General features: G+C 40.7%; 1 protein-coding gene across 1 annotated transcript in view; it reads right to left on the reverse strand.

Annotated features, from left to right (window-relative positions):
• Positions 1–863: 863 nt before the first annotated feature.
• Positions 864–14539, reverse strand: part of TDRP (testis development related protein) — a 33033-nt gene continuing 19357 nt past the window's right edge. Inside the window, exons 3-4 of the mRNA XM_079970185.1 lie at positions 6064–6167; positions 864–5279 (exon numbers count right to left, since the gene is read on the reverse strand). Coding sequence (XP_079826311.1) covers positions 4934–5279; positions 6064–6167 — 450 coding nt within the window. The 3' untranslated portion in view covers positions 864–4933. The remainder of the gene's footprint in view (positions 5280–6063; positions 6168–14539) is intronic.

The following is a 14539-nucleotide window of genomic DNA, read 5'->3' on the forward strand; positions in this document are numbered from 1 at the left end:
GACAGATACCACAGAAAGTTATGCAGGCCATCTTTCAGAAATGATAAATGTTTTTAATCATATTTTTTAAAGCTGTGAGCTATGTGACTTTTTAAAGTACCCTGCGCTGTAAGCAGTGTACAGCTATGGACCCCAGTATCTGTTGGACTTCTTGTACTGAACCTCTTCCTGTTCACATCATCAGAGGCTATTCTCTTATTTGTGCCAATGTGAATGGGGAGAGAGTATTTTTCAGGGTGGCACCTTCTGCAGTGCTTTCGCTAGGGAGACTTTGTTCGGTGCTTTTCTTGATGTGATTTCAACATCGGACAAATACCTTTCCCCCCAGTCTTTTTAATCTTGTAAGCGGAAGAGGGTAGCGTATTTTATTGTGCCTTTATCTACCATGTCTTACAGCTATTTTCATATTAGTGTGGTTTATTGTGTTTGTTATGTGTATCATTTTTTTCATGTAAGTGAAAGGCTGAAGGCAAAGAATAAATGTAGAAAATAAGCAGCAAGTGATCTGTAGTTTTCTTCCAAAATGCTCTGTTAAACTAATCCACATTTGCCAGAGGTGATTTAAAAGCCCATTGCTTACTCAAACACTTATGCATTGTTGCAGCTGAGTATTTGACATTGGAGTACCTAAACCTATGGTAACCACAGGGGAAGTAATACCCTGGACCTTTGTTCTTTTTGCAGATGTGGAAACGCTAAGACCATGAAACTGACTTCTATAGCTCTATTGTGAAATCAAACAAATTGACCAATGGCACTTTGAGAAGTATGGCAGTCAGATGGGCGGGCAGGATCTCAGTGACTAATACAGACAGGTTTTCCTGTCTTAAGAGAAATAGATTTAATTGAAATAATTCAACAGCTTGGTTTCAACTATTTTTTTTTAATTCATCTGTGAAAATACTATATTTGAAGTGAAACTAATAAAATACCAGAGAAACTGTGAGCATTGTGACTTGTTACAGCCACATAAAGCGTTTTCACCTTCATGGAGTTCAAGCCAAGATTTATGCTTATGTGCAGCGAAAAGGCAATATAAACATTTAAATCATTACATATGTGCAATCTTGGAATACAATCGTAATGGTGTCTTTAAAACCAGTGGACATAAAATCAAATGTTTACAAAGCAAAGAAGGATATATGCCTTTTTTAAAAAAGGGAATGTCCACAAACATCTACATCGTGGATATTTTAAAAGAATTGAAAGAATAAAAATTTGCCCAAGACATAAAATACCACAAAAGAGTAATCTCATTTCAAACAAATAATCCTACAAAAGCACAACCATAAATTACATTAAAATTTAACCACTGCCCTTAAAATTAAAGAATGATGCTTTAGGAAAATATGAGCATGATCCAGCCAAACTGAAGGACACTTGCATCTCACTGATTTCAATGAGAGAGAAACACATTAAATAGCATGGAAATCAATGAGGTATGAAAGTGCAGAACTTTTGTTGGATTGTGTCCCATTTTTACAAATATCTCCCCTAGCTTAAAAATCAGATGATACTTTATGTATCTCAGATTCCCGCTTGAGGCCTGATCCTGTGGGCCTGCCACCCACTCCAGAGCACACAGACGAAGAAGGAAACATCTCCCCTCACATCAGTGCTTGGGACAGGATCAAGCTCAGCAGCGGGCTGCTAGTGCTTCCTTCAGAGCTCCTGCTGTTCATGGCAGCATAGGTTGTGGTGGGAAGGTAGAAAAGCAGGGCTAGGCACGCCTTGTAGTGTGCTGGCCTTGTAGAAGCTAAAGCAAAGGCTTGCCTGTCGTGTGACTGAGAGGAGCAACGGGAACTCTTTTCTGAGAAGTGGGTCAGAATCTGTGCATAAGCTCGCACTGCGTCAGCACAAATGAGACTATTTAACAGCTTAAGCCAACACACAGGATCTAGAGTGATGGATGTTTCTTTGTCTTCATTGGTATCTAAATGCAGCACAAATGTGTGAACATTTCTTTCACGTGGAATCAAGCCGTAGCATCACAAACATGTCATCAAGGTAAAGTACAGGCACTTGACAGTATAATGTGCAAGGCATAACCCCTACCTATCACAGTTTAAGAAAGTTTCCACAGGTGGTGAACACTGAGCTTCTAACCACCTTTGCCCCATCGTTCCTGGGTTTTTTCCCAAGACAGAGCTCAGTGCCAACGTCCCACAATTCAGCTCCTGCTGTATGAAGGCCCTCCAAAGGACTGTAAACTATAGAAATCTTTGCATAAAGAAAATGGCTATATTCTGCAATTATATCTAAGACATAAAATTCAGAACATGGTCTAGCCAAAGTTAAGCAGTGTTAAGTCTTACTTATTTCTATGTGTGAAAGTTAAACATGCATTTCACTTTTCCATTCAACCGAATGAGACTTACAAGCGTCAGCTTTGACTGGTTTGCATCCTCTGCTTTTAACTTGCCTAAACAAATCTGCATTTTTCAATACAGGTTCAGTTGTGTGACAGCTGAGAATCCCAACCCTACAAAGCAAAATATTGTATTGCCATAGCAAGCGGGTACAGTTTGGTGTTGGAAAGGATACAAGCTTTTTGTGGCCTCCTGCCAAAATAGCACAAATGCTATTGGCTTCAAATACATTTGGGGGGGGGGGGGAGAGAGCAAGAAGAGTTGGACTAATAGTGCAATTCCAAGCTGCAGGCTACCTGAATAGAACAGGAGGACAGCTCTTGTTCCACAAGCACTCTCTAGCTGTGACAGACGAGTCCACAGAATCCTGCAACCTGCACAAGAGTACTGTAAAATCTTTGGGTTGTATCCACCAGTGACAGAAACTTTCACTGGGTGACAACGTTTTATGTGGAATGGGCTATTAAATTATGAAAACATAAAATGGATAGTCTGCATAGTTATAAAACATTTCATTTTGTTTAAAAATTGCTGATCTCACTGGAAGCAAGTCTTGAATTTTTTAAAGGTGTCCATATTGCTGAATAACGTACAAGCTGTGGTACATGGGCTCAGCATCAGTATCAAGTAAAGATTCATAATTTGGGACAAATAGTTAATTCTAGCATCTTGGATTGATATTCGTTTTACAGAGTATTAAACAAGTGTCCACAAGGAACAAGGAAGTAATTAAAAGGTTTGAGCATTTATGGTGCAGTATTATAGAACAAGGCACTTTTAACATGTTTTTTACATATTCAGATCAGTAATAGTGGCAGCTAGAAAAACAGATGGCTCTCTGGTGACTCCTGTCTACTATTTTTCCTCTTTTACTGACAATTTGCTACTTTCATCCAAGTAGTGTCAGGGTTAAGACTTCCTTTTGCAAGAACTGAAGAATTGGGCAAAATTATTCTGAGCCAGTTAGATCTCCAGCCATTGAAAAAAGTTGTACGCAGAGCCAAGTCATAAGAAATGCAAGTTGTGGTGCTCGGTTATTCTGACCATTAACAATTTGTCTTCAATGCAGCAAAGATTATCTTGTGTCATATAGCTAAATGTTAGAATTTGGCTATCACAGATGCAAAAATGGCACACATGTAACACATATGTGTATATCTTATGTTATGATTGAAAGGAGATGTTAAATTGATGTATTGGACTTCTTCTGTCACAGTGGTGCGAGTACACTGAATTACAGTGTCTTTATGTCACTCCAATCTCATAAATTGGACAATTTTAAATAAAATGGATAGGTAAAAGTACTCAGGGGGGTGAGATACCCTAAACTTTACCTACAGTACATTTCCAACTTCCCATGTGCACTATAATGCATAGCTCTTTGTTATTAATAAAAAAGTAGCAGCAACCAGTAAGACTAAACCTCACAACAGCAAATACACATACTTAAATAACCCTTGTACAAAGCAGAGACAGAGCATTAACTACTGTCATTCTGTAAATGCCAAGAGAACATCAAACACGTCCTGCAAAAGAGCAACATGGAGTCATAGTTTGAGGGAATAGGGACAGAAGGAAAAAAGCAATAATAACCCTTCAAACAGATAGTTTTCTCACAATTGGGCCTGATTCCTACATTTCCTAAATGATATAGTAGATGCTGACAACACTCATAGTCATAAGGGTAGGCTCCCTATTGCATTGGTAATGCACACAGAGACCCATTTCAGACTGTACTAGTATAGAAAGTACCTGTGTGACCTAGGTTATTGAGGCGATGGGCCCTTTTGTATGTTGTTACTGCAATGTGAAGCCCAAGCATATAAAAGCTACTTTTGTTGCCTGCTACAGCACTTAGGAAATACATAAATCAGATCTTAGCGGTCACCTCATTCATCTGTGGTTATGTGGTTTGGGATGATTGCAAACCTGTTTTAGCCGTATTATTGATTAATCAACATAATACATGGAAGCCTGAAATTCATCAGCGAATATTTTGTAACGGAAGAAGAAACACGTACATGTGGGGTTCTTACAAGTCATGTGCAATTCAGGACTTTAGGGGAAATGCAGGATCTTCGATGTTCCAGCCTGAGAATCATGTGTTCATGTTCAGGACAATGAAAGCAATGTATCAAGCTGAAACAATGCAGTGTCAAACGGCAAATCAGCACTTTTACACAACAGGGTCAGCATTCAAAATATAGATCTTTGATGTCTGAAAACTAGGGAAGAGAGAACTTCAAACTAGAGAAGTTCTTATGTAAGGCAGTCAAATATTCAACCAGTGTATACATTCATTAAATTGTGGGGGTTTTGTTTTTTTAAAAAGCGAGCCAAGGTGCTATAGAATATGTGTGAAATATAGGCACAAAGTAGGTGCTCGACTTCATTCAATATGGAAAACGGAAGAACTAAGAAACTTAGGATAAGGTGAGCAGATGGTTGGACAATTTGAATACTCTTCTGTAAAGGTGCAATATTAAGCAGTTTTGATTTTGGTTTGAAGATATACATAACCATGTCGCTTATTATCACTTATAGAACATTTCACATTTTGTATGTCATTCTAGTTCTTCCCAGTTATCAGTAAGGTTGCCTTTGCTTTGTCGCCTTATGCTAACCAACCTTCCAGCTGATCTGATGCTCCATCTTGAGCTATTTCCTGAGCTTGCCAGGTTGGTGTATTTTGTGGAGCCTTTGGTTTCGTCTTCCCAACCTGACCAAGATGGATAGTCACTCAGAGTACTTCCAGCGTCACTGAGGTTATCACTGGCAGGGATCTGTGGTGGCTCCCATCCTTCAATTTCGTCTGGCTTCCTGGACTGGATGTTCTGTTTTATCACCAAACTGTCCCAAAATCCACCTTTCTTTTCGGACTTCACATCCTCTTTTAATTTTAAGCTTGTTCTAGGGAACAATAAAAATTTGTTCTTATTGGAACACATTTTGGGGGAAGAAAGTTCACATATTTACTTTTAAGACAGAGGAAGACCAGAACAATTTTGTCGTTATCCTTGTATAACTGATCAAGTCTCACTAGAAATGTATTTTTATTTAAACGTTTTACATTTCTACTCTAGAAAAATGGCTAAACAGAGAATAAAATAATATAGAATTTATCAGAACAGAATACATTATTATGTATTAAACTTGTAGCCTACCCCTTTTCCCTAATAAGAGAAGCTGTAGATTCCTATGTGCAACCAGCATAAGTCTCACAAGGAATAGTGTTGATGATCTGTGTGTGAAAGGTAAGGTAGGCAATGCACATGTGTCTGTCATTTTGGGTTTATCTGCTCCTCTATTTGATACTATAATGAGCATATTGTTTCAATTGAAATTTACAGAATTTGCATCAGATGGTTGAAAGACAAAGACTGACTTGTGCTGATGGCCCTCAGAGAAGATTATGTACTTTGCTTCCACCCAACTGTCTTTAAAAAATCCCACTGCACTTCAGTAGATTGTCTACAATAACTGCTTCTTCTGCCCCATGTGGATCCTTAACTTAAACAGAATCTTGCAAGCTGAAAAATAATATAAATGTGACGTAAGAACTGTCTTACCTTCTAAACTTTAAATAGTTTTTTTACCTGATTATCTTGATTCTAGCCTTAACACCTGTAGCGGCCTTGGTACTTGCATTATTTACTCCATGTTTATATCACTTCCCACTCCCCTATATACATACCCTTTAGATTTTGGAGATTTACATCCTGTTAGTAACTGTTCTTCATCATCCTTATTAAATATGGATGTTACTTCCTTCCAACCTCGAAAACCTGCTCCTTGAACCTAAAAATGATAGTTTTACAAATTAATTTCATGTATGCAAAATATAAGGTAGGTAAAGGTAAAATTTAATGTATGCAAAATATAAGGTAGGTAAAGGACCCCAGGACAGTTAAGTCCAGTCAAAGACAACTATGGGGTGCGGTGCTCATCTCGCTTCAGGCTGAGGGAGCCGGCGTTTGTCTGCAGACAGCTTTCTGGGTTATGTGGCCAACATGACTAAACCGCTTCTATCACAATGGAACACCGTGACGGAAGCCAGAGCGCACGGAAATGCCATTTACAAAATACAACACCGCTGTAGAAAATGGCACATTAAACCATAGTTAAAAATAAATTATGGTTTAATGCATACGTACAGTATACTAGTACGTGCTGCTGAAAAGTTTTTGCTTCGTTCCTCCCACAATCCTGGCAGAACAGTAATGTCAGCATGTTAGATTTCTAAAGTAACTTTGCATTAAAATTGAACAACTGCCAAACATGAACCATCATTAGGATTCCTGCTCTCAAAGGGGATTTTTGTCTATTTTCTCTGCTCCACCAATTGTGACCCAGGGAGAATGCAAGAGAGCCTTGGCTACTAGCTCAAATGATGGGACTTTGAAATGTTAAATATGTGTGTTTAAGTCTCCAACGCTAATCAGGACTTAGCTATGAATAATTTTGATTCATTTCTTTGCCTTAAAGAATTATGTCTTCATTTTGATCCATAAAGTGGATATTTAAATGCATAGTTCCAAAATCTACATTAGGTTAATACATGTATCAGACCAACCAAAATGTCACAGAATAATGTAGAAGTTTGTGAGTTCTTGATAACTCTTTATCGGGATAGCTGGCAAAATAAAGCAGGGAAGGGGAGGGAGAAAACCTCTGGTGTTGAAAGCATGGAGGCTGCATTTAGTTGCAATCTTAAAATGGAAGGTGGGAGGTAGGCATTTAAATTAGGCTCTCCTAGTTGGTATGTAGGTTTCAGGTTGCACCTATGACTGCTGGAATGAAGAAATTACATCAGCTGCTCCTCCATTTTTTAAAGTAAAAAAAAATAAAAACCCACCTGTTAACCAAATGTTTAAAAGTTTCTTACTGGGTTAAAGCCTATTGCCACTCATTTGCTAATCTGTTCACCGATATTATCAGGTTGAAAGTGTTGTTATAAAAGAAGGCTATAGAATGCTGCCTACTGTAATGAAACCAAGGAATTCTCAATTGTCTTTAGAGCTGATCACCTTTGCTGATAAGAGTACTCGCTTGAGGTAGTGGAAATTACCAGATTATTTTACAATAAGAAAGCTTTTACAGTGGGATAGGTTCCTTTTTTATTTGGTCTAGAAGACAGTATGACAGAGGAGCCTGAGAGAATAGCCATTCCAGATTCCCAGCTTTCTTTCTTTTTTTTAAAAAAGGAAGTCTCTAGCCCTTGTAGAACCCAAGGTGCAAAGCAAAATGGGCCTAACCTGTTGTTGAGTTTTGAGAGAAATCAGCTGGCTCCCACATTTCAGTCTTTATAGCCAATGAATAGTCACAGCAATCACTGATATTTGGAGAAATATTGTGGCACATTTCAAAAATGCTGCTACCCTGTATGGAGCACTGATTATGGCTGGAGTATGAAAGCATCTTTTCACCGTACATGGCTTACCTTGCAACACAGCCTCCTAGAGTATTTCATATAAAACAAGGCCAGCTAGGGCTCTTGATGCGTGCCTTAAATTAACTACAGAATCCATTCTAGCTATTCTGCAATCCATTTCATGCAGTGGCATGAATTTTCTGGAGGGGAACCACTTGGTTCTGTTCACCCCTATTTGGCTGATGACATAAAACATCAAATTTGTTGCCTTTACGGCTAAGGTTACTGAATGCACACTGAAATTCACCTCAAGCTTGGTTGCCTTCTACACTGAGGCAAATGGGGTATACCAAGAGGTTCCTCTGCTGTGAACTATTAACAGGAAGCAACCAATTGGGTGTGCAACCAAACCGTTTGTGTGGTATGCTGCTGTGCAGGATTTAAGTAGCTCCATTCTACCAGCATGCTTTGTCCATTAAGTACACTCAGTCTTTATTGGTCTGCTTAGCTGGGGGGGGGGGGGGGCGTGTTCTAAAGATATTTTGTACTTCTGCAAACCTCAAGGTTCCCCCATGCTTGCTGATACCTTACTCTAGCATATAGGTTGTGCTGTTTTAAATATGTTGCCTTGTGGAGTGCTCCTTCTACTGTTCCAAGTCAGCCGTCCATACTCCCATTCCACTCTCCTGACACCTGTCCTTGCCAAAGGGTCAACATCCATGGCCACTTTTAGGAACTGCTGAGCACTGCCCCATGAAATGAGCCATGTAACTGCAGCCTCTCAAGTAGGAACTTTCCAGTTCTGGTCTGGCTCTACCTGCTCAGGTTGGCCATTGTCTCCTGCAGGCTAGGAAGGTTTATAAAGAACTAGGCCCCCCCCCCCCAAGCTGGGCTTTGCTTAGAGCAACAAGGCTTTCATGAACTCTATCAGGTCTTGCATTTCTGTTCTTGCTCCTTCATCCTGGCTCTAAGCTTGTTCTCCAGCTCTTCCTCCTAGTTGCCTTAAGATCCTGATTGCCCTTTGGTCCTGGCTCCTAGTTCTCAGCTTCTGGGTCTCTTCAGACTGCTGCTCATGGCCCATTCAAAAACTGTTCACCAACCTTTGGAGGGCTATTGAACACATCTGAAATTTCCTGAGAGTGGTGTCAATGCCAGTTGCATAATTGCTGCCATGGGATTGTGGCATAACACATAATAGCTGCACATCTAAAAGAGCAGAGAAAGAGACAGGGCCACAAAAATGGTACTTGCATGCCCTACCACCATCAATGGGAGAAAGGAACAACTGCACTTGCTCACAGAGAGAAGCTATTTGCACCTACCCTCTGTCCAGAATGGGGAAGGAAAGGTGCACATCCAATCCTGGAATTCAATGAAATGTGGATATGTTTAAGGAATAGGGATACAGTGTAGGAGATACCAAGCCAGTGTAAACGGGAACTGAGTAGGAAGAGCAAATAATATCCCATGAATTGTAGATTTCTAAGGGAATACTTAAAGAATATGTGGGTGCTATTTAAGGAATTAACACGCACTCTGACGGGTACTATTCTGGTGTCCCCTAGAGTACACTATGGGAGCCTTTTAAAATCCAAAAGGAAAACTTAATTTAAATTGACTTATTTCCCCTGAAGGTTCAAATAATTCAATGCTACACTATATAATTTCAGCCTTATGAAGCAATATCATCATTACTATTACTAGTAGTAGCAGAAGTAGTAGATGAGCAAGTATAATACATTATATTGTTTTCATGACTGATCTTTCACAAGTGTGCTTGAACTGATTGTGTAGTGAAAGTCTAACTGAAGATTCTTGAGAGGCCATTTTGTCTTCTTATTTTTCAACTTCACACAGCTTCTTGGAGCAGGTTTCTACACTTTCAGTAGCCAACTTCCCAGCTCCCCAAAATAATCTTCTGCCATCAAGTAATTGTAATTTAATGAGCACAGCTTGTGAAACAAGAAATATGAACAGCTATGTGTCACTGTTAAAGGAAAACAGATGAGGATGACAATTTTGATTCTACTTGTATCAGCAGTGAAATCAAGAGGCCCTGAATCATAAGGTACATCAGCTAAAAAAAAAAAATCCAAATGCGCTGCTCAAGTTATAACATGTGCATGACAAACCTTCCCTGAAAGCATTTTGTTCGAGATAGGAGAGGGAAACAGAAGTGACTGTCATTTGGAAGGAAAAGATCCCACACAAACAATGCAGTGAATCAAATAGTAAGATTGGGGAATATTGTGAAATGAAGAATATCAAATACAGGTCATTAATATTAGGAATGTTACAGAAGAACATTTCAGAATAGAACTGTTGTATCTCCAAAGAAATAGGGTTGCAGTGCGATCAGGGCCATCTTAAGCATATCTGGTGCCGTGGTGCAAAGATCCCTCCAGTGGCGCCCCCCCCCATTTCCCAGAGTTGTTAACCTTTTTTAAGGGGGGGACCCCAAAGTTGTTGACTTTTAAAGGAAAGGTTCCCCAGAGCTGTTTACCTTTTTTTTAGGGAGCTGACACCACACTTACACATTATCTCTAACAACAAGCCCTTAGAACAAAATAAAATGAAAAGGCAGAAGAAAATCTAATGAAGTCCTCAATTCCAAAGCAAGACTCATTCAAGACTCATAAGTTCTTCTAATTCATCCTCATGATTCAGATCACCACATATCAAAAAGTTAAAGCAATCACCAGTTTGTTCTTTAAATAAATTGATAAAGACACAGAGAATGAAGTTCTCGGCCAATTTGTGTTTAAGTACAAAGCTGACGTTTTCAAATAGTGTGGGGGTGGGTGTAAAGCAGTGACATCCTGAACCTAAAAAGGACCCAAAACTTGGGTCACAAAGGCTGCAGCCCTAACTGCACTTACCTGCTGAATCTAATAGGACCTTAAAACCCACACCCACCTTTCAAGGAATTTTTGTTGGTGTTTGTTTGTTTTTAACCACTAACTGCATGGAGAACATGCTCTCAAGTCCATCCTTACCTCCGAACTGAGTCCTAATGGTAGTGCGCCCCCCCTCAGCTTTCCCCTCCCACCACCCCAAATCTGAATGTATCCTTCCTCCACTTTTTTCCTCGATGGAAGGGGTGGGGGGGTGACGTTCTCGGCACGCCCCCTCCCTGCCCCCTGCGATGGGCAGCTCAAGGCTCGCTTGCCACGCAGGCGTCCTCAGCAGTCCCGCTACTGCCGCGGGGGGGGGGGGGGCAGGAGGGAGAAGGGCACCGTGTAGCTTTGTGCCGCTGCCACCGCTGCCTCCTCTCCCAGGCAGGAAGTGAGAGAGCACGGCTGGCCGTAGGAAGAGCCGCCATCGCTGCCCAGCATGCCCTCGCAGCTGTTCCTGGTCAGTCCTGGACTCCCACTGCTGGGCACCCATGATGGGCAGGCACCATGGCGCAGGGTGCCACTAACCCTAATGAGTAAGACAGCCCTGAATGCAATTTTTGTTGTATTGATACAAGATCATTAGCTCAGAATAATTTATAAATGTTCTTAACACCAAATGCATATGGAAACCTAGGAAGAACAGTCTGAATTCATGATGTGAAACAACAATGAAAAATAAACAGATTTTCAACCTGCAAGCATCTAAAGGTGCTTCCTAGACTTAAGAAACTTCTTATTTAGTAATTAATTAAAAACTGGGGAAAGGAACTGAAGATCATAATGGAACAAAAACTGTACTCCCTCCATAACAGCCTATGAGTTTCACACAGAGATACAGTGGTACCTCAGGTTACAAATGCTTCGGGCATACAAACACTTCAAGTTACAAACTCCGCTAGCCCGGAAGTAGTACCCCGAGTTGCGAACTTTGCCCCAGGATGATTACGGAAATTGCGCAGCGGTGGCGCGGCGGCAGTGGCAGTCTCCATTAGCGAACGTGCACCTCAGGTTAAGAACAGTTTGGAGTTAAGAACGGGTCCTCCTGAACGAATTAAGTTTGTAACCCAAGGTACCACTGTAATAGAATCCTAATCTATTTCTCGTAAGGTTGCCATATGTGTTTCCAAAAGTAGAAAGCTTTTTAAAGATAAGTTTTCTGAAAAAATTACTGTAAATATAAATCAGTTCTGTTAAGAATCATTTATCTCCATTTACATCACATGCTCAGAATTCTATCTTTAAATTATTTATGATGCTTTAGCGACTCAAAGCTTTTTTGAAAACAGATACTCAATTTAGCTGATTAGACACAATGGAATGGAAATTTGACTAAAAATTGCTCCTGAAAAGAGATCCACATACCAAAACAGGTTTCTTTTGAATGAAACTGCATGTACAGAGCAAACATAAATCTGCATTACAATGGGCAGCTAGAGGCAGGGGCACCATCTCACCCTCAGGATTGTGGGTGCCCGCCACTGTAACACAGACGCTCGATGTCACACACACTTGCCTTTAAGTAGTGCATGTGATATCACACGCACGACACGCAACATTGCGTTTTTGGAGGGGGGGCTATGTGTAGGCATGTGCATGTGATGTCACACGCCTGTGTTGCAGCTGCCAGTGGCATCTCTTCTTCCTTCTCTCCACAACCAGCGAGACACCCTTTTCTCTGGAGAGGGCTCAGACTCAGAGGCAGAGAGACTCTGCTCCCACATCTGAGCCTTCCCCCAGAGAAGGGTAACTCACTGGCTGGCTGTCGAGAGCAGCGCTGAACTGCTCTCTCAGAGGGAGTGCAACAGAGGCTGGCTGGCTGCCTCTCTCTGGCTTTGCTGATTGACCTTGGGGGTGCCCAGCCCCTGCAACTATATTATTGTGGGTGCTCAAGCACCCACAGCCCACTGGAGTTGGCTCCTATGGCTAGAGGCTAGTCATCCAATGAGATCTCCGTTGCATCATACACTGCATGTATCTCTTGATAATGGCCAGTGTGCATAACTTGCCAATTATCCTCCAGGCCCAATTCAAAGCACTAATGATGACATCCTAAAAATCTTAAGCCCCAAATCCTCAACATATATGAAGATGTACCACTCTGAGGTGCGTCATGCTTCAAAAGTATTTTCCTTCCAGCATCAGATAATGTTGCATCTCTTTGCCCAGCCTTTATGAAAGGGGAAATATGGTTATCCCTGTAAATATGTTGTTTCTAGTTCCCACTGCCAACTAACTCTCTTTCTCTCTCTCTCTGAAATTGTATCGCAATTTGTTTATTTTGATTTCAGCTGACATACTATCTGGCTATAAATGTGTGTGTGTGTGTGTATGGGACCTTTGGGTAAAATATGGTTTATAAATACTGTTAATTAATAGGTCTGACTTTGTAAATATAGTAAAATCACAGACAATGCAAAAGTAACAATTCTCAAGGATTTATTATCACATCCTGCCAGTGATTTCAGCTACGTAATTTCTTATCGTTGTAGGCCTATGTAAAATCTTGACTACAGTTTTAAATGAGCTAGAAAGTCTCATGGAACTAGATTTTACAAAGCCCCACCTTAAAGGGGTGGTATTAGGCTTTTGCTCAGTCCTTGGGCTGAGCATAGCCTCTGGGGAGGGATGACAAAAATACTTAGTCCAGTTCACAATTACTAGTTTCCAGGGTTACAGCTTCCAGGAGAGGGTAGAAACAAACAAAGTAGGCAATAGGCTGAACCTGTTAGATGATTGCCTTCCCAGAATATTGCTTCACATTGACATTCTTTCAAAGGTTGTCTAGCAGAGGGCTCATATCTCTTGTAGAGTTACTCTGAGCTTGGTGGCCACTGTTGAACTAGGCATTGAAGCAGCTTAAGGAAGAGCCACCTGCTCCTGTCCTACCCTCCTCAGTTTGCAAAAGGAGAGAAGTTTTAACTGTGTTGATTTGGAAATCCTGCTCCCCCCTCCCACCCTTCTGCCCTTGACACAGCTAATGCACGATATTTGTTTGTGGCAGCTATACAATATGACAGCCACGAGAGGCTGGAACAATTACTTCAAGGTGAGCCTAGTACAGAGCTGCTCCAAGCCTCGCCTTTCTTCAAGAATGGATGTCACCTTGCAAAACACAGGGGCAACAATGCAGCCAGTGACGCTGCAATTATTATCTTATAAAGATGGACGGTATAGCTAGCACTTTCAGATTCTGTATGTTAAGAATGAACATCTTTATAACCAATATTTGGAAGTATTTACAGATGAATTTTGTACATCATGGGCCAAAATAGGCTTCAAAGTTGTTTAAAAACTGATTACACAAGCATTAAAATATAACTATTCATAATTAAAATGCACAATAAAACTCCAATTAAAAGAACATAGTCATTAGAACAGAAGACTCAAGTTGGGAGATCAAGGGAAGGTCTGTCTAAACAGGTGAATCTTTAACAGTTGGCGGGATGTAAATACATTTGGGGCCTCCTATATTTCAGTGGGGACTGCATTCCATAACACTGGCACCACCAGCGAATAGGTTACCTCCACATCACCACAAGTCAGTTATCATCAGGCCGTAGCAAGACAAAATGGGTTCTGTTTGATTATCTTAATGTTCCTATAGCGCAATGGAGGGGAACTAGTTTTTCAGGTAACCTAGTCCAGAGTTGTTTAAGGATTTATATGTAAGCAGCGAGACCTTAAAATTAGCCTGTGAAGATCCCTTCCTTTGAGTATGATCTGTGCCCCAAAAGGGATACCACCCACCACTCAGGTTGTGGCATTCTGAACCAGCTGCAACCTCCAAACTAACTTTAAGGGAAGCCCTGCATAGAGCATGTTATAGTAGTCTAAACATGAGGTTAATAGTGCAGGTATCATAGTGGCTTAGCTATCCCTGTCTATGAAAGGGTGCAGCTGAT

The sequence above is a fragment of the Podarcis cretensis genome (assembly GCF_951804945.1).
Source record: "Podarcis cretensis genome assembly, chromosome: 3".
Classification (NCBI taxonomy): domain Eukaryota; kingdom Metazoa; phylum Chordata; class Lepidosauria; order Squamata; family Lacertidae; genus Podarcis; species Podarcis cretensis.